This window comes from Pan troglodytes, chromosome 16 (genome assembly GCF_028858775.2).
Source record: "Pan troglodytes isolate AG18354 chromosome 16, NHGRI_mPanTro3-v2.0_pri, whole genome shotgun sequence".
NCBI lineage: Eukaryota > Metazoa > Chordata > Mammalia > Primates > Hominidae > Pan > Pan troglodytes.
Window position 1 is genome coordinate 41,271,109 of NC_072414.2, and position 19,690 is coordinate 41,290,798.

Consider the following 19,690-nt stretch of genomic DNA (forward strand, 5'->3'; position numbering starts at 1 on the left):
TGGAACCTCATTTCCTGCTCCTATCCTAAATCACTTCATCTCATGCATTTTTATAATCTCTTGTTGGTTTTAAACCCAAATCATAGTTCTCTTACCACATATATTCACAGTCCCTCTTTTTATAATTTACTCTTTGGTATCATTTTTCCTGTCAACATTTTTGGGGCTTCAGTGGTGGGAAAAAGAATGTTGCCAGTAAGCCAGGAATGAATTCCTTAGCTGGATACCACTTCCCCTTGGCTATCAACTCCTTTAGGCAGAGCAGAGGTTTTAGTTGTTGCTCATAAGCTGCTCATTTCCAAAATAGAGCAAACATTTCTTTAAAACATTTTCTTAGTTTTTCATCAGATTCCTACAGGCTTGGCTATTTTCCAAGAACACCTGGATTCCTTCTTATTAAGAATATTTGTTATTGATTCCCCTAAGCCAAAGACATGAGGCATGAGGAAATTTGTTTTAATACTAAGAAAATACTTTGGGTGTTTTGGATGAGACGCAACAGGCAGACATGAGGGCCAGAGTCCTGATGTTAATGTAAGTTAGCTATAGAGTCTGAACACAGTCTAAGTTCTTTGGGCTTACAAAACACTTCACCATCTGACCCCTGCTTTACCCCTCTATCCTAACCTCTCACCACTTCTCACCCCTCAAACTGTAAGCTCTAACCAAATTTCCATGCCCGTAGCTCCATTAACATTCCATGTTGTTTTTTGCCCCTGGACTTGCCTAAGTTCTTCCCTCTTCTTGACATGCTTTTTGAGGAAAGAAACCCTCTGTCTGCCCTACTTTTTTCATCTTTTAGGACTCAGTTTAGATTTCTCTTTTTCAACTGAGTGGAACCTACAGTAGGCTGTACTGATGAGATGCTTCAGCTATGTATCCATATAGCATCTGTGCTTTGCTACCATTGTAACACAACTTGGAAAGGTATTTGTCTGTCTACTAGACTGTCTTTCCCACTTGATTGCGGGCTCTATGAGAGGAATGACAGTGTCTTTCCTGTTCACTGTTGTATTTCCAGTGCCTAGTACAGCGCCTGGAGGTCAATAAGTAATATTTGAATGAATGAATGCATTTTTGACAAAACACTTTAAGATAAATACATAAACACTTGAACATTTTCTGCATTCTAATAAATTATATTTCTCCTTTCATTTGTCTTCTAACAGGCCAAGTTGATAGAATTTAGTCCTCTGAGGGCAACCGATGTAAAACTCCCAAGTGGAGCAGTGTTTGTGATTGCCAACAGTTGTGTGGAGATGAATAAGGCAGCAACTTCCCATTTCAATATCAGGGTGATGGAGTGTCGGCTGGCTGCGAAGGTATGAACTTGGCAAGCTAGTGAAACTTGAAGTAGGATTTTTCTTGTCTTTATTTTCATTGTTCTCTATTACTTTATCTCTTTCCCCAAATTTTAGGGCAACATTCTGACTGCAGCAGCATTCCAACTGAAGGTCTTTGGGTACAGAGAAATCTGATTTCTAACTCAGAAGACAGATGAACCAGTTGAGTCTTCTGGGGTGGCACTGGGAAGAAAAGGGCAGCTTATATATATGAAGCAGAATTATGGGTTAGGTCTATGGGTGGAGAAAGATAGTTGGGGACAATTGATGGGAATGACCACAGCTGGTCTTGTTTCCTCAACAAAAGTGATGGCAGCCTCACCCCTCCTGGTCCTCTAAGATGCAGTTTTTTTATTGGGTTATCATTCGTTACTCCAAAAATACAGGATTGGTGCAGTCCCCCCAGACCCCGTACCCAGAAAGAAGATTTTTACATGTCTACTAGGGAAACACAAACCAGCAGGGAGTCTTGGAAGTCTCTCTTTAGAAAACTGCCACAGTTAAACCTTAAATCTATTTAGGTAGTATTCATTGACTAGCTATTGTAGTTCTAGCGGCATGAAGATATACAAAGGGACATAGGACATGGGACTAGAGAGAGTGGACAGTAGAGTTAAGAGTTCAAGTTAAGGGATTATGAAACAGGAAATGGTTAATATGTGATCAGATAGTAAGTAATCCAGTGATCCAACAAGTGACACAGTAATTAAATATTATAAATAATCCAGAATAGCTCATAATATGACTAGAAAGTTGGAGAGAGGACTGAGGCTGGAGGCTAGGAAGTGGATTCTGGGTCAGGAGCTCCACTGTGCTTTCTTCCACTCTTGCTTTGATCTCCTGATGGATACTGATGGATATCACCTAAGACTTATGATCAACCTTTACCAGGTCTTAAATACAGCCTGAAATCTATTTTCTCAGTAGTAATAATTTCATACCTTCTTTACTTCTCTCAAACACCCATTACTTGATTCAGCCTAACTTCCAAAAGTGATTTTCTCCCATATTTCATGTTGGAAATAGATGTGGTCACATAGACTTTGGCTTCCTGTCATCATATCTGCATGTCTCTCTATATCTGCATCTCCTGTCAAAGCCAGCCCTTCCATGTGTGGCTGCAGGGAACTCACTCCATCTTTAACTTGTTCCTCGCCTCTATTTCTCTACTAAATCCTTTCTATCAGACTCCACCTATTCTAGTATTTTGTATTAGAAAAGTCTACCCTAAGCCTCACAACTCTCTCCATCTACTATTTCTATTTCTACTTTTTCATTCTCTTCACAGCTAAACTTCTCAAAAATTGCTTTATATATGTTATCTTTACTCCTCTACCTCCCTCTTATTCCTTAATTTACTAAAATCTCACTTCTGCGTTCTCCACAATGTTGAATTTGCTCTTTCTTAGGCCACCAAAGGTTTTTTCATTGGTAAATCCAGTGGATGCTTTTCAGTCTTCATCTTATTTCTCATTGTTATTTCTTATCTTTCAACAGAGTTAACCAGTCTTTCCCTCTTTTTTTTTTTTTTTTTTTTTTTTTTTAAGGGTTTTGAAGTGGGCCGAAGTGTGGCAATTGTTTATTTGTTAAAGAGTACAGGATGAAGTCACGGGACAGGGAGATGAAGAAGCTGTATTCTCTTGCAGATCCCGTTCCTCTGTGGGGGACTTCAAACTGGTTGCTGGAATTCAGGGGTTTGCCATCTGTGTATCTTATTTGGTGAGGTATCTGTTCAATTTTTTTTTTTTTTTTTTCTTTTTTATTGATCATTCTTGGGTGTTTCTCGCAGAGGGGGATTTGGCAGGGTCACAGGACAATAGTGGAGGGAAGGTCAGCAGATAAACAAGTGAACAAAGTTCTCTGGTTTTCCTAGGCAGAGGACCCTGCGGCCTTCCACAGTGTTTGTGTCCCTGGGTACTTGAGATTAAGGAGTGGTGATGACTCTTAACGAACATGCTGCCTTCAAGCATCTGTTTAACAAAGCACATCTTGCACCGCCCTTAATCCATTCAACCCTGAGTGGATACAGCACATGTTTCAGAGAGCACAGGGTTGGGGGTAAGGTCACAGATCAACAGGATCCCAAGGCAGAAGAATTTTTCTTAGTACAGAACAAAATGAAAAGTCTCCCATGTCTACCTCTTTCTACACAGACACAGCAACCATCCGATTTCTCAATCTTTTCCCCACCTTTCCCCCCTTTCTATTCCACAAAACCGCCATTGTCTTCATGGCCCGTTCTCAATGAGCTGTTGAGTACACCTCCCAGATGGGGTGGTGGCCGGGCAGAGGAGCTCCTCACTTCCCAGTAGGGGCGGCCGGGCAGAAGCACCCCTCACCTCCCGGATGGGGCGGCTGGCCGGGCGGGGGGCTGACCCCCCCCACCTCCCTCCCGGACGGGGCGGCTGGCCGGGCGGGGGGCTGACCCCCCACCTCCCTCCCGGACAGGGCGGCTGGCCGGGCAGAGGGGCTCCTCACTTCCCGGTAGGGGCGGCCGGGCAGAGGCGCCCCTCACTTCCCCGACGGGGCGGCTGGCCCGGTGGGGGGCTGACCCCCCCACCTCCCTCCCGGAGGGGGCGGCTGGCCGGGCAGAGGGGCTCCTCACTTCCCGGTAGGGGCGGCCGGGCAGAGGTGCCCCTCACCTCCCGGACAGGGCAGCTGGCCGGGCGGGGGGCGGATCCCCCCACCTCCCTCCCGGACGGGGCGGCTGGCCGGGCGGGGGGCTGACCCCCCACCTCCCTCCCGGACGGGGCGGCTGGCCGGGCGGGGGGCTGACCCCCCCACCTCCCTCCCGGACGGGGCGGCTGGCCGGGCGGGGGGCTGACCCCCCCACCTCCCTCCCGGACGGGGCGGCTGGCCGGGCAGAGGGGCTCCTCACTTCCCAGAAGGGGCGGCCGGGCAGAGGCGCCCCTCACCTCCCGGATGGGGCGGCTGGCCAGGCGGGGGGCTAACCCCCCCACCTCCCTCCCGGACTGGGCGGCTGGCCGGGCCGGGGGCTGACCCCCCCACCTCCCTCCCAGACAGAGTGGCTGGCTGGGCAGAGGGGCTCCTCACTTCCCAGTAGGGGCGGCCGGGCAGAGGCGCCCCCCCCACCTCCTGGACAGGGCGGCTGGCCGGGCAGGGGGCTGATCCCCCCACCTCCCTCCCGGACGGGGCGGCTGGCCAGGCGGGGGGCTGATCCCCCCACCTCCCTCCCGGACGGGGCGGCTGGCCGGGCGGGGGGCTGACCCCCCCACCTCCCTCCCGGATGGGGCGGCTGGCCGGGAGGGGGGCTGACCCCCCCACCTCCCTCCCGGACGGGGCGGCTGGCCGGGCAGAGGGGCTCCTCACTTCCCAGTAGGGGCGGCCGGGCAGAGGCACCCCTCGCCTCCCGGACGGGGCGGCTGGCCAGGCGGGGGGCTGACCCCCCCACCTCCCTCCCTGATGAGGCGTCTGGCCGGGCAGAGGGGCTCCTCACTTCCCGGTAGGGGCGGCCGGGCAGAGGTGCCCCTCACCTCCCAGACGGGGCGGCTGGCCGGGCGGGGGGCTGACCCCCCCACCTCCCTCCCAGACAAGGAGGGAGGACGCTCCTCACTTCTCAGACAGGGCGGTTGCCAGGCAGAGGGTCTCCTCACTTCTCAGACAGGGCGGCCGGGCAGAGACACTCTTCACATCCTGGACGGGGCGGCAGGGCAGAGGTGCTCCCCAAATCTCAGACGATGGGCGGCCGGGCAGAGACGCTCCTCACTTCCCAGATGTGATGGCGGCCGGGAAGAGGCGCTCCTCACTTCCTAGATGGGATGGCGGCCGGGCAGAGACGCTCCTCACTTTCCAGACTGGGCAGCCAGGCAGAGGGGCTCCTCACATCCCAGACGATGGGCAGTCAGGCGGAGACGCTCCTCACTTCCCAGACGGGGTGGCTGCCAGGCAGAGGCTGCAATCTCGGCACTTAGGGAGGCCAAGGCAGGCGGCTGGGAGGTGGTTGTAGCGAGCCGAGATCACGCCACTGCACTCCAGCCTGGGCGCCATTGAGCACTGAGTTAACGAGACTCCGTCTGCAATCCCAGCACCTCGGGAGGCCGAGGCTGGCGGATCACTCGCGGTTAGGAGCTGGAGACCAGTCCAGCCGACACATTGAAACCCCGTCTCCACCAAAAAAATACGAAAACCAGTCAGGCGTGGCGGCGCACGCCTGCAATCGCAGGCACTCGGCAGGCTGAGGCAGGAGAATCGGGCAGGGAGGTTGCAGTGAGCTGAGATGGCAGCAGTACCGTCCAGCTTCGGCTCGGCATCAGAGGGAGACCGTGGAAAGAGGGGAGAGGGGGGAGGGGGGAGGGGGGAGGGGGGAGGGGGGAGGGGAGAGGGGAGAGGGGAGAGGGAGCTCTCCAATTTTTTAATCAGTTGTTTTCCAGTCTTTCCCTCTTGAAACATTCTCTTCCTTAGGTTTCCAGTATACTTCACTTCCTGTTTTTTCTTTTCCCCCTTATATTTTTGTTGCTATTTCTTTTTAGTTTTAGCCATTCCCTCCACCGACCCACCCTGGGCAGGGATGAAGGGATGGCAGGAATTCACTCCTCCTCCCACAGATGTTTAAATGTTGGTGTTCTTCAAGGCCTTGGCCTTGGTCGTCTTCTTCTTTCTAGTGGTCTGTCTTCTGTTGGTCTCATGCCCTCAGCTTCAACTTCCATCTCTATGATGATGACTTCCTAATAAACATCTTCAACTAAGGCTTTCTTGGTTGAGCTCCAAACCTCTATATCCCATGCCTTATTGACCATCTTTACTTGAATGAATCATAGACCTCTCAAACTGAGCATGTTGAAATTGAACTCAGTCTTTCACAGACCTTATATTTTTCCATCGGTCCCATCATCACTTATTGACTATCACATTAGCCTTCTCACTGTTCCTTAAATTCATGCTCATCTCTTTCCCAATCATTCTTTAAATAACAGCATGACGGCTTAGAAATTTAAATCTGAGCAATTTAAATTCCCCTGCTTAATACCTTTCAAAAGCTTCCTATTTCGTTGGAATAAAGTAAAAGGCCCATATCACCACCTGGAGAGCCACCATATCTGAGACCTGTGCACCTCATCCTCTTCATCTCTTAGCATCACCTGCTTTCCTTACACTCCAGCCATGAGACTCATTCTCATCTCAGAGACTTTGCACCTGCCCAGGACATTCTTCCTTCAGCCCTCTTTGAAGTCTTAGTCTAAATGTCCCTCAAGGAAGCCTTCCCTGACTTCCTTACTCCTAGACTAAGTTAGAGCCCCCTTTATATTTTGAAGCACTTCATTTTTCAGTTATGGCACTTATCACAATCATTTATTTAATGTCTGTCTCTTCTTTCAGATTCAGTTTTACCTGAGAGCTGAGGCTGTGTTTGTCTTGTTAACTCTTATATCCCTAATGCTTGATGTGATGCTTAAGCTGAAGAGACACAGGATAAACATTTGTTGAATAGATGAATGACAACTCCCTGTATCACCTGCTCTGTAGTTTATTTTGCACAATTTCACAGTTTTTTACAAGTTCCTATTGTATGCTTAGCACTGGCCTAGATCCTGTGGAGGTGTGTAAAGTATAGTTTTCCGTTGTTACTGACTTAGCACTTCTCCTCTTACTTCTATCCTCTGAGGTTGGGAAATTCAGGAAATTAGAGATATACCGAGCGAGGAAAATAAAAGTTTTTTGTTTCTGGAATATTTGGGGGGCATACATTTTTTGAAAAATTATGATTTAAATGTTTTGAATTTTTAATTTACTTATTAAGATAATGTCTAAAAATAATGTAATAGAAGTGCTTTAACATTGAACTCTTCATAGTATTTGATCAGTGCATATGTGCAGAGAAACAGTGCTGTAAACTTTTTAATATCAAGGGTTCAATGAACTTTTTTTCTTTTACAACACACTTCCTTTTTCAGGAGATGGAAGAAATTAGTGTCTTATTTGTTTGAGGGCTTAGTCTTGTTGACCTTTTATCTTGAGGTTGATGAGTAAGTGTTGCCTTCCTAAGGAGACCTCAAACATACACAACATTGTTTTCAAAGTTTTATCACGAAATTAGATATCCTCTACCAGATCCATAGGTGAGCTGAAACAAGTATTAGACATGTAAAATCAGTTCATGTTGTGACTACTCTCCCAAAGATACAAGAAGAAAATGATGGATAAAATTGTAGTGCTGAGTCTCTGTAGTAAAAGTTATTGGGATGTGGGAATGTTTTTTGAGAGTTAACTAGAAAAAGGGCATCTCCTTTGGAAGCAGTAGTAGCTGAAGATCTTAATCCACTGCAGAACCTCCTGTTCTTGAGGATGTTTTCTCAGTTTAACTGCGTAACCCCATATGCATTTTAGAGGTACTTTGGTCAGCAAAATTGGCATCTGAATTTGGCTTTTTGCTACACACTCCTCCCAATTGACGTAGATAAACACACTGTTTTAAATACTCTGAATTTTTCTCTTTTAAAATGTGGAAGAAAGAAAAATGAAAGACTTTATCAAGATGGAAAATGTTTTCTAAATCATGTTGCTGCAAATCACTAAAATCCCAGGTTTTATACAAAAGGGAAATGAAGATAAAACTGCTAATGTGCACTTTACTCAGAGATATTGATATTAGGAATATGCTTTTGCTTAGGAATATAGGCTGGAATTCTACTAAGCATATTTTCTTTGCAATATGGTTCTATTCTTCCATTTTTGGCAACATGTGAATGAATATAATTATTGTTTGAAGATGGTCTCATTAAATAAATAACCTCTCATGTAAAAAGGTTAAAAAAAAGCTAATCTCAATCTGACCAAACTTTCTGTTTTCCAACAACAATAATGAAGTGTCAGTTGAAGAATGGCTAATCAAGATAGTTTTGAAAATTAGACTGAGACTGATCAGCTAGGGCTCCACATGGCAAAGTTGTAATGAAGAACATTTATTTTTCCTTTCTTCCTATTTTTCTCAGATCCTTTTTTGAAAATGAGTACCTTTTTTTAATCAAGTTAACACAGAGAAGTACACTAAACCAGTAAAGACAATTTTTCTTTGTTTTGCATTAATGCTAGCAATTTCTTCTATTCTCAACTTCTTTCTCATCTTGTTTCTCTGTCTCTGTCTCTTTCTCTCTCTCCATCAGCTTTCAAAAGCTAATTCATGCAAATTCATAAAAAGTCAGAGCCTTGTAGAGCATTTGACTAAAATTAAAAAATTTTCAAAGCAAACTCGAGATTTATAATTACTACTTGTATAAATGATATCTTAATGAAGCACATTTTTATGATAAAGTAGCCAGGGATCTTTAGTAGGTACAACATTTTTCATATTTTACACACATTTGGGGCTTAAATGTTTCCAGAAGTGCTTTTCTTATACAGTATCCCTTAGTTATGTTGAAGAATAAAATGTGTGATACCCATGATAAGTATTATGGGAAGTCAGGTAGGGAAGAGAAATTATACTGTTGCTTTTTGCATACCCTGAGCTCCTTGTGGCAACATGAGAAGCAGTGAAGGAGAGAGTTTCATATGTTCCTTTGACACTTCAAGGAAAATTTACAGTGATTCTTTACAGGGCCTGTCTGGTCAGGGGCCATCAGTCACCCAGTTTTTCAGCTTCTTTCATTTAGTAGTTGGTATGAAACTTATTCTTTGTCTGGTGATAGAATGGGAGGAGAAGTTGGCATAATAGTCTCAGGGTTTTGGCAGTTTCCTTGAATTTGAGCAGAGAAAAACCAAATACTCAAGAATGTAGCCAATTTCACGCAGCCAGTTGATTCAATAGTGCATACTCTGCCAAGACTCTGACATGGAGTATTCAGGCAATGGTGAGTCCGAGCTGCATGGCAGAGGACATACATACTGGGGAATAGGGGTAATGTGTTTAGTGGAACCAGATTGTGGCAGGACCTTCAGTGCTATGCTCAGCCTTACCCAGGCTTGGCTTTGAAAGCAGTGGTTGTTAGCAAGGTATTTTAGAAATATTAATATGACAGCAGGAGCTTTTGCCTTGGTTGAAGAGAAGTAGGTACTGGAGTATCAGTGAGGATGGGATAAAAAGGGAGAGATGTGAGAGAAGCTCTGACTGGACCTAGTAAGGGTTGGGTACAGGCTCTCTATGATTGGATTTTTGTTTTCCTTCTGGCATATACTTCATTACTTTGAGGAAGTTTTCCTTGACTACCTCCTGACCTCAGTTAGGTGAAACACTCTTTTATGTGCTCTTACCATGTCCTGTATTTTTCTATTATAGCAGTTTATCATAATTGGATTAAGTTCTTTATGTTAAACGTAGTTTTAATTTAACCTCTGTCTTTTCTGGTGGGCTGTGAGCTGCACGTGGTCAGGAGCCATGTGTGCCTTACTCACTGCTGTCTACCTGGAGCCTGGGAAGTAATAGGCACTCAGTAGACACTCACTGTGAGCAGATGCACATGAATGAAGGAAATGAAGAAAAGGTGTTGAGTCAATAAGGGCTGCAGCTTCAAGGTGCAATGGTTGGTGAAAAGCATAGTGCTGCCATTGATAGGTTTTGAGAAGGCAGGATGGACTAGAAGTTGACTAAAAAGTAGGAGATGATGAGAATTCTTCATGAATATCTTAACACTTTCTCTACCATACCCTCTTACCAGAAGACCCAGGGAGTCTCAGACCAAGAACAGAGGGCTTAGTATTTTTGTTTGTGTCTGGGACAACCTGAAAGTGCTAGGGAGTTAATATCCTTGAGAGCCACCTCAATCAGTGGTAACTGGGAGTTATTGGGTAAATACTTTGGCTTTCTTGCCCATGGTGGGACATGACTGAGCTTTACACATACAGGTTCCTGAGAACCTGTGATTTGAAGCTCAGCGGGCCCAGACTCACCTGCCAACATCAGTACACCTCATATTGGCTTCTTTTCCTGTCTCACTTTCCATTCCTCTCTTAATGCTTCTTAGGATCACCTTCCCCTCAAATTCTTACCCTCAAATTTTTGTCACAGGGCCTGCGTCTGAGAGAAACCAACCTAAAACAGAGTTTTAGCACCATTTATCAGTGCCTCTTTCCATGACTGTGGACAAAGCACTTGTTGCCTGCTTTTTTGTCCACAGAGCATAGAACAGAGCTCAGGAACCTCTCAGAAGTGGTATCTGATAGGAATACTTAATGTTTGCCATGGTGAAAAGAAAGTGGTGAATGTGGACAAAGAACTGCCTTCTCTTATTTCCCCACCCTACTACTGAGTGAGAAAGTTGTGACAAAATAACCTATAGCCCTGACTTATAGCCCTGCTTCACAAATGTGAAGGAGGCCAGTCACCTGGGCCACAAGTGCCTCCATGAAGCTCTGTCTTTGAATAACGGTGATCTTATCCACCCATTTCCTTCATCTGAAAGTCATCTTTCTGTTTTTCAAGCCAAATTTCAAAGGGCTTAAGAGGCTTTTCTATTTGACTCCCTCAATGTAGTGTAATTCAACAGCTCACGGGCTGTGCAGCTGTCATTGAGGGCATATGGTAGATTTCATCCTTAATTGAAATACACACCAAATTGGCTGTGTGGATTCTCCAGCTGAGGGCTCACTGGACAACTGGTGTCACAGTAAAGTGGGATATTGCTGGAGTGAATGTGAACTCTATGTTAGTGCCTCAATCTGCAGAAGAGCACATCAGGAGGCTGCCTTTGAAAACTGAATCTTGTGGGCTGTAGCCATCCCTTGCAGACTTTCTCCCCACACATCACTGGCCTAGTTTTCTTGGATCAAGTGCCTGGGGCAATGTGACTGGTTCAAGAGAGAATGGGAATGGGAACTTGGAGATCACTGTGGACTGAAAGCTTCTTAGGAAGAGCCCACTGTCATCTCTTGGGGGCAGTTCTGTGATGTTTTTCTTTTTTTGTTTGGAAGGAACCCATTTATCAAAGTGTTTTTAAATTACTGGAATGTTCACTTCTAGCACAGATCTAGGTTTGTGTTTTGAAATGCGTTTCTAAGACTTGATTGGTGATTTTAATTCATGTGGGTAACATGATATAGTTATCATGCATACCTCATTGAGAACGTGGCCTAGGGGCAGCAAGAAAGAGTTATAAGACCTGGATTCAGTTTCCAACTCTGTTATTAACTAGTTGAGTTACTTTGTTTTTTTGTTTTGTTTTGTTTTTTTGAGACCGAGTCTCACTTCATCACCCAGGCCGGAGCACAGTGGCATGACCTCCGCTCACTGCAACCTCTGCCTCCTGGGTTCAAGCAATTTTCATTCCTCAGCCTCCTGAGTAGCTGGGATGACAGGCACATGCCACCACGCCCAGCTAATTTTTGTATTTTTAGTAGAGACAAGGTTTTGCCATTTTTTTTTTTTTTTTTTGCTTTTTGTTTTTTGTTTTAAATGACACCATGTTCCATGAAATAATTGAACCGAAAATCATAGTTCTATTGTTTTGTTTCCCAGTTTGGCCTTAAAATCATTAACTCATTTCAAATATACGAGCCAGGGTTTTAAAAAGAGGATTAAATTAATATAAGAACTTCTGTTATTAACATTCTTCAGAAGTCAGTGGCCGTAACCAGAGTACAATAGTCTTTTGGTAAACCCCGCTTCCTGTCAAAAAGAAAGAAAATCATCAACATAATGGAAGAGTAAATCAGATGCACATTTTCTTGAAGACTGATTTCCCCTTCTCTTGTTTCTTTTTGCTGTTTAAAATGCCCCTCTGTCTTCACACCCAGGCAATGAATATTGTAGACCTCAGGATAAGAGAAATCCTCACTGTTTTGATTGCCACCTACTCTGATATTGCTTGGGGAGAATGACAGAAATATATTCTGGATTGGGGTTCCCATGGGTGGTTACAGATTTGGTTTGTACTTAACCCTCACTGTCAGATTGAGGAGGTACCTCAGGATGCAGTTAGAAGCCAAACTCTTTTTCTTGAGGGTAGAGGAACATATAGCTCTACTACCACCAGTGACCTAATGAAGTGCTTCCCATAAAGTCACCAATGAGGTTTTCATTTCAAATTTAGGACTTTACCCCAAATGCCCATATAATGCCATTTTCAAAGAGACATATAGTAAACAGGAAGTACCCTAATTGGATGTACAGTATCCTCTCAGGACCCAGGTCACATGAGATTTAAGTAGTTTTCTCTTGACTTCCTAGGGAGGAATGCAGTAGGCATGAACTGAATAAGGATAAAAGAGTAAAATTATTCAAAGAAACAGCCCTGAGGGAAAGTGGTGACAAGCCAAAAAAAAAATCAGTGAGAGATTAGTTGTGTGTGCGTGCGTGTGTGTGTGTGTATTTCAGGACAAATACTTACCTAGTCTGTGAGTGTAATACAGACATGTTTAATTCCAGGCATCTGAAGCCAATATGCATTTCCAAGTAATGGTGGGAAAGTTGGATAGGTTGAAAGGAAAACAACAACAAAACAAAAAACAGCTTAAAGTTGAATCTGGCTAATTAAAATAGTACACATCAAATTCTGAATCAAAACTGACCATTATCTTGATTTGAATTTGCAGCTCCTGGCTAAATACAAAAGCTTGCAATGGGACAAAGTACTGAGGCTGGAGGAGGTGCAGGCTAAACTAGGGATTAGTCTAGAAGAAATGCTGTTGGTCACAGAAGATGCCCTTCATCCTGAACCCTATAACCCTGAGGAGATCTGCAGGTGTCTGGGAATTAGCCTGGAGGAACTCCGAACCCAAATCCTGAGTCCAAACACTCAAGATGGTGAGTTGGCTGGAGAAAGTAAGATATATGTTATTCCCTCACTTACAGCTGGAAGGTTTCAATTTCTCCACTGGTTTTAGAGAATACTTGAGGGAATTTGGAGACTGTGTTTTGGCAAGCTTAATTATTTAGAATCTTAGCTTCATAAATGTATTCATTCATTCTTTCATTCATCACTATGCTGGGTAGGCAAGGGTGAATGAGACATGATTCCTGTCTTCCAGGGGCTTATAATTCAGTAAGCTTCTCTTTTTTATCTTTTTTTTCCCTTATCCATTTTTTTCTGGTTATTATGCTACTTGTATAAAAAATGGACTAAGTTAGAGAACTGCTCTAACTCTGTGAAACAATACTCGGAACACTATAAAGTGTTCACGTCTTAGGTTGAAACTTGTGGCCTACTTTAGTGTGGAAGCTTATTTCTATTTGTGGTCTGCTTTCAATTAACTTTATTTTTATACCAATAACATCAGAAACTGAGATGAAGCCCAGGTAAATGTTGCAGGCACAGGATGGAGTCTTGGGCTGGCTTGTTCCTCTTAGACTAGAGGTTATCTATTTGTGACAAATCAGTACTGGGGGCAAGGACATCTAGTTAAGATCCAGTTGCCCTTAGCGGATGGTTATGGGGGATGAGTAGGAGATTAATACAAACATCAGCCTCAGGGACCCATTTCTGTCTCATTCAGTTCAGTTCTACAATTGGTTGTTGAGTTGCTACTGTAGATTTACCCACAAAGTAATGTCTTAAAGGCTGGAAGTACTGAAAACTTTGGGATGAGATAAGGGAATCATTTGGAAGTAAGGATTGGGTTTTAGTTTCTAACACTGCCGATCCAATTTAATTTGATGAAGCTTGATTGAGTCTTTAGAACCAGAATAAGCAAACTATGGCCTAAATACTGGCCAAATCAGGCCTGCCATCTGTTTTTATAAAATAAACTTTTACTACAACACGGCCATGTATTAGCTATGGCTGCCTTTGCACTATAAGAGTTGAGTAGTTGTGATAGAGATTAAATAGTCCACAAAACCTAAAATATTTACTATCTGGTTCTTTGCAGGAAATGTTTGCTGGCTCTCGTTCCAGAAAGGCAGTAGACTAAAGTTTACCTTAGTTTTGCCATGAAAATAGGCGTAACAGGAATGCTTCTAAGAATAATCTGTATAATGTGCTAAGAATAATGCTTGGTAGCGGAGGTACTAATAGAGTGATGAGTGTAGTGATGGAGAGTTGTACTTGGGTCTAGGGAGACCAGAAAACAAAGAAGTCAAAGCCAGCTTAAGGCCGGGTACAGGGGCTCATGCCTGTAATTCCAGCACTTTGGGAAGCTGAGGTGGGTGGATCACTTGAGGCCAGGAGTTCGAGACCAGCCTGGCCAACATAGTAAAACCCTGCCTCTACCAGAAACACAAAAATAAGCCAGGCATGGTGGCAAGCACCTGTAATCCCAGCTAGTCAGGTGGCTGAGGCATGAGAATTTTTTGAATCCAGGAGACAGAGGTTGCAGTAAGCTGACATTGTGCCACTGCACTCAGGGGGAGACCCTGTCTCAAATAAATAAATAAATAAATAAATAAGCAAGCAAGCAAGCTAGCCAGCTTAACTAAGGAGTTAGCAACCAGCCAAAAGTTAAATAATAAATAGGTATTTCCTAGGTAGGCAAACAGTCAGAAAGAATTCCAGTCTGACAAAACAGTAGATACAGAGGCAGAAAGAAGTGAGAGAAGATTATATGTCCAGGGAACTACAGATAGTTGAGTGTTTCTTGAAAATAATGTACATAGTAGAGAATGATACAGTATCAGGCCAAGGTTGTAGACAGACCCAGATCACCAAAGGCCTTATTAAATAATTTGTGTGTGTGTGTTGTATAGGTAATGTGGGAGGTAATCAATATTTATTGAATGAAGAAGTTGGGTAAGGTATTGGATAGGGAGAGGTTCAGGGGAATTGCCTTTCTCCTTTGACCTGAGATATTGATTTCTTTAACAAATCGTATTGACTTCTGTGGACTGGAAATTGTGCTAGATGCTGGGATACAAAGATAATCAGGATACAGTCTCTACTTTATAGTGACTTAGTGTCTAATTGGGGGAGAGTGCCATACAACAATCACAATAAATAATACCTGCTATAATAAAGGTATTTATCAAGAACCCTAAGAGTATGGAGGGAAAAGTGGCTCAGGTCCTGTAGATGGTGGTTCAATTTTGAGCTGGATCCTTAGAGAAAGTTATGAATTTCCTAGACTTAGAGATTACCAGCCTTTCCAGGTGGAGAGTAGAGCTTGAATGAAGACAAAGTAGCACAAGGAGTCGAGTACTGGAGAACATGCACCAAGAGGTATTGTGTGCAGTATGAGTTAGAAGACAAAAAGACTGCCTAAAAGGATGCCAGTTAGGAAACTATTGCTCTATACTCTATACTGAATGAGAAGAGCCTGAAGTAGGATAGATGGCTCAACTGGTAGATTCTCAAGACTGTAAAATAGAATTCAGTTGCAATTGGCAATTGCTGGTATCTAGGAGTGAAGGAAAGAAGAAAGAGAAGAAGGAGGGGAAGGAGGGAGAGGAAGAAGGAAGAAAGGAAGGGAAGAAGAAAAGAAATATAAGGTAAATAAGTCCAAGGTATGGATAACTGGGAAAGTTAGGAAATTATAGTATTGAAGTGATTTTGGCAGTAAGATGACAAGCTCATTTCTCTCTCTCTCTCTCTCTCTCTCTCTCTCTCTATAGATAGATAGATAGATAGATAGATAGATAGATAGATAGATAGATAGATAGATTCATCTATCTATCATTGAATTTGTCTGGTGTGATAGCAAGATATCTAAATAGAGATGTAAAACAGGTAAAGATCCAAATGATATAATAATTAGATTTGGGGGTTATTGTTGAAAAGGTGAGAAAGTCTTAATAGACATTGAAAATGTTGACTATGAAATGATCTTAAAAGAGTCATTTCATGGTGTCACTTAGTTCAGAAGCCTTCAGAGGCTTACCATTACCTAATTGCCTGAGCTCTTCTAGTCCTGTCTTAACTAAGTTCTGTCCTGTGTCCCTTTTGAGCCCATACTTGCCTGTGTGGACATTGTTACCTTGGTTGGACCATTCCACTTACTAATTGGAAGCTTGGTCTTCCCTCTGGGCTTTTAATCCTAAATACCACTGTGCTTTTATAAATGAATTTTCTCCCTTTTCTGAAATGCAGTTTCTACCTGTCCTAAAAGCTTAATATAATTCTTATCTTCTGCTTATGCTTCTTAATCCACAACCTATTCTCTTGCTCTGTATCCATCTTCCTTTCTTTCTGCATCTGCCTGTCTTCCTTTCTTTTAGATTTTTTTTGAATAAGTAAATTTCCCAGAATGCTTTGGAAAATACAAAGAACAATTTGCTTATCAAACAACATGTATTGCTCTCTCTCTGCCTCTCTATGTATATATTCATAAGCTTTTCCTCCTGAAGAATAATGACTTCATGGTTTTTGTAAAAATGAGGCATGCTTCATCTTATTTCTTTTTTTCCAGAACTTTTATTTATTTTCTTTTTCAACTTAATTTTAGGTTCAGGGCATACACACTAGGTTTCTTACATGTGTAAATTGCATGTTTCTGGGGTTTGGTGTACACATGATTTTATCACCCAGGTAGTGAGCATAGTATCCAAAGGGTAGTGTTTTGACTCTCACTCTCCTCCCACTGGCCATCCTCAAGTAGGCCCTGGTGTGTACTTTTCCTTTCTTTGTCACCATATGTACTCAGTGTTTACCTCCCACTTACAATTGAGAACATATGGTATTTTGTTTTCTGTTCCTGCATTAATTTGTTTAGGATAATGTCCCTCAGCTGCATCCATGTTGCTACACAGGACATTATTTCATTCCTTTTTATGGCAGCATAGTATTCCACAGTGTATTTGCACCACGTTTTCTTTATCCAGTCAACTGTTGGGCATCTAGTTTGATTCCATATCTTTGCTATTGTGAATATTGCTGCAGTGAATATATAAGTGCATGTGTCTTTTTCTTTTTTTTTTTAAGACAGAGTTTCACTCTGTAGCCTAGGCTGGAGTACAGTGATGCGATCTTGGCTCACTGAAACCTCTGCCTCCCTGGTTCAAGAGATTCTCCTGCCACAGCCTCCCGAGTAGCTGGGGTTATAGGCACCTGCCACTACGCCCAGCTAATTTTTTGTATTTTTAGTAGAGACAGGGTTTCACCATGTTGGCCAGGCTGGTCTCGAACTCCTGACCTCGTGATTCACCCGCCTCGGCCTCTCAAAGTGTTGGGATTACAGGTGTGAGCCACTGCACCTGTCCACATGTGTCTTTTTGGTAGAATGATTTATATTCATTTGGGTATATACCCAGTAATGGGATTGCTGAGTTGAATGGTAGTTCTGTTTTAAGTTCTTTGAGAAATCTCCAAACTGTTTTCCACAATGGCTGAATTAATTTACGTTCTCACTAGCAGTGTATAAACATTCCCTTTTCTTGGCAAACTTGGCAACATCTGTTGTTTTATGACTTTTTAGTAATAGCCATTCTGACTGGTGTGAGATGATATCTCATTATGGTTTTAATATGCATTTCTGTAATGATTAGATATTGAGCATTTTTTATATGCTTGTTGGCCATGTGTATGTCTTTTTTTGAGAAGTATCTGTCCATGTCCTTTGCCCATTTTTTAATGGAGTTATTTGTTTCTTGCTTGTTGATTTGTTTACATTTTTTATAGATTCTGGATATTAGACATTTGTAAGATGCATAGTTTGCAAAAATTTTATCCTATCTCTGTAGGTTGTCTGTTTACTCTGTTGACAGTTTCTTTTGCTGTACAGAAGCTCTTTAGTTTATGTCTCACTTGTCAATTTTTGTTTTTGTTGCAATTGCTTTTGGAGATTTCATCATGAAATCTTTGTCAAGTTCTATGTTCAGAACTGCATATACTGGCTGTTTTTTCTAGAATTTTTATAGTTTTAAGTCACACATTTAAGTTTTTAATCTACCTTGAGTTGATTTTTGTATATGGTAAAAGGAAGGGGTCCAGTTTCCATTTTCTGTGTATGAATAGCCACCTATCCCAGTACCATTTATTGAATAGGGAGTCATTTCTCCATTGGTTATTTTTGTTGACTTCGTCAAAGATCAGATGGCTGTAGGTGTATGGATTTATTTCTGAGTTTTCTATTCTGTTGCATCAGTCTATGTGTCTGTTGTTTTATGCTGTTTTGGTTACTGTAGCCTTGTATTATAGTTTAAAGTTGGGTGGTATAATGGCTCCAGCTCTGTTCTTTTTCCTTAGGATTGCTTTGGCTATTTGGGCCCATTTTTTATTTGAATTTTTGAATTTTTTTTTCCTAATTCTGTGAGAAACGACATTGGTAGTTTGATAGGAAAAGCATTGAATCTGTAAATTGCCTTGGGCAGTATGGCCATTTTGATAATATTGATTCTTCAAACCCATGAGCATGGAAAGTTTTCCCATTTGTTTGTGTTGTCTCTGATTTCTTTCAGCCATGTTTTGTAATTCTTATTGTAGAGATCTTTCATCTCCTTGGTTAACTATATTCCTAAGTATTTCATTCTTTTTGTGGCTATTGTGAATGGTATTGTGTTCTTGATTTGGCTCTTAGCTTGGACATTACTGATGTATAAAAATACTACTGATTTTTGTACATGGATTTTGTATCCTGAAACTTTACTGAAGTTATTTGTCAGTTCCATGAGCCTTTGGGCAGAGACTATGGGGTTTTCTAGGTATAGTATCATATTGTCAGTGTAGAGAGATAGTTTGACTTCCTATTTTCCTACTTGGATGCATTTTATTTCTTTCTCTTGCCTGATTGCTGTGGCTAGGACCTCCAATACTATGTTGAATAGGTGAGAATGGGAATCCTTGTTTTGTTCTGGTTCTCAGGGGAATGCCTCTAGCTTTTGCCTGTTTAGTATGATGTTGACTGTGGGTTTGTTATAGATGGCTCTTATTATTTTGAGGTATGTTCCTTTGATGCCCAGTTTGTTGGTAGTTTTTAACATAAGGAGTTCTTGAATTTTATTGAAAGTCTTTATTGAGATGATCATATGGTTTTTGTTTAATTCTGTTTATGTTGTGAATCACACCTATTGATTTGCCTATGTTGAACTAACCTTGCATCCAAGGAATGAAGGCTGCTTGATAGTGGTGGACTAGCTTTGTGATGTACTGCTGGATTCAATTTCCTAGTTTTTGCTGAATAGTTTTGCATCTATATTCATCAGGGATATTGGCCTGAAGTTTTCTTTTTTTGTTGTGTCTTTGCCAGGTTTTGGTATTGGAATCATGCTGGCCTTATAGAATGAGTTATGCAGGTGTCCCTCTTCTTCAATTTTTGGAATAATTCCAGTAGGATTGCTAACAGGTCTTCTTTATATGTTTGGTAGAATTTGGCTGTGAATCCATCTGCTCCAGGGCTTTTTCTGGTTGGTAGATTTTTTATTATTGATTCAATTTTAGAACTTTTTATTTGTCTGTTCAGGAATTCAGTTTCTTCCTGGTTCAGTTCCTGGAGTTTATCCATTTCTTTTAGGTTTTCTAGTTTGACTGCACAGAGGTGTCCACAATAGTGTCTGAGGGTTTTTTGTATTTCTCTGAGTTCAGTGGTAATAT

At 42.5% G+C, this 19,690-nt stretch overlaps 1 protein-coding gene across 50 annotated transcripts in view; it reads left to right on the forward strand.

The window, feature by feature from the left end:
* Positions 1 to 19,690, forward strand: part of GALK2 (galactokinase 2) — a 178,782-nt gene that overhangs the window by 129,815 nt on the left and 29,277 nt on the right. For 26 of the 50 annotated variants that reach the window (XR_010151378.1, XR_010151373.1, XR_010151376.1 and 23 more), the window contains 3 exons: positions 1,170 to 1,322; positions 2,990 to 3,067; positions 12,828 to 13,038. Coding sequence is in view for 43 of the 50 variants with exons in the window: in XM_016928187.4 (XP_016783676.1) it covers positions 1,170 to 1,322; positions 2,990 to 3,067; positions 12,828 to 13,038 (442 nt within the window). In the remaining 7 variants the exon portion in view is untranslated. The remainder of the gene's footprint in view (positions 1 to 1,169; positions 1,323 to 2,989; positions 3,068 to 12,827; positions 13,039 to 19,690) is intronic. The other 24 variants (XR_010151377.1, XR_010151379.1, XR_010151380.1 and 21 more) reach the window with 2 other exon arrangements.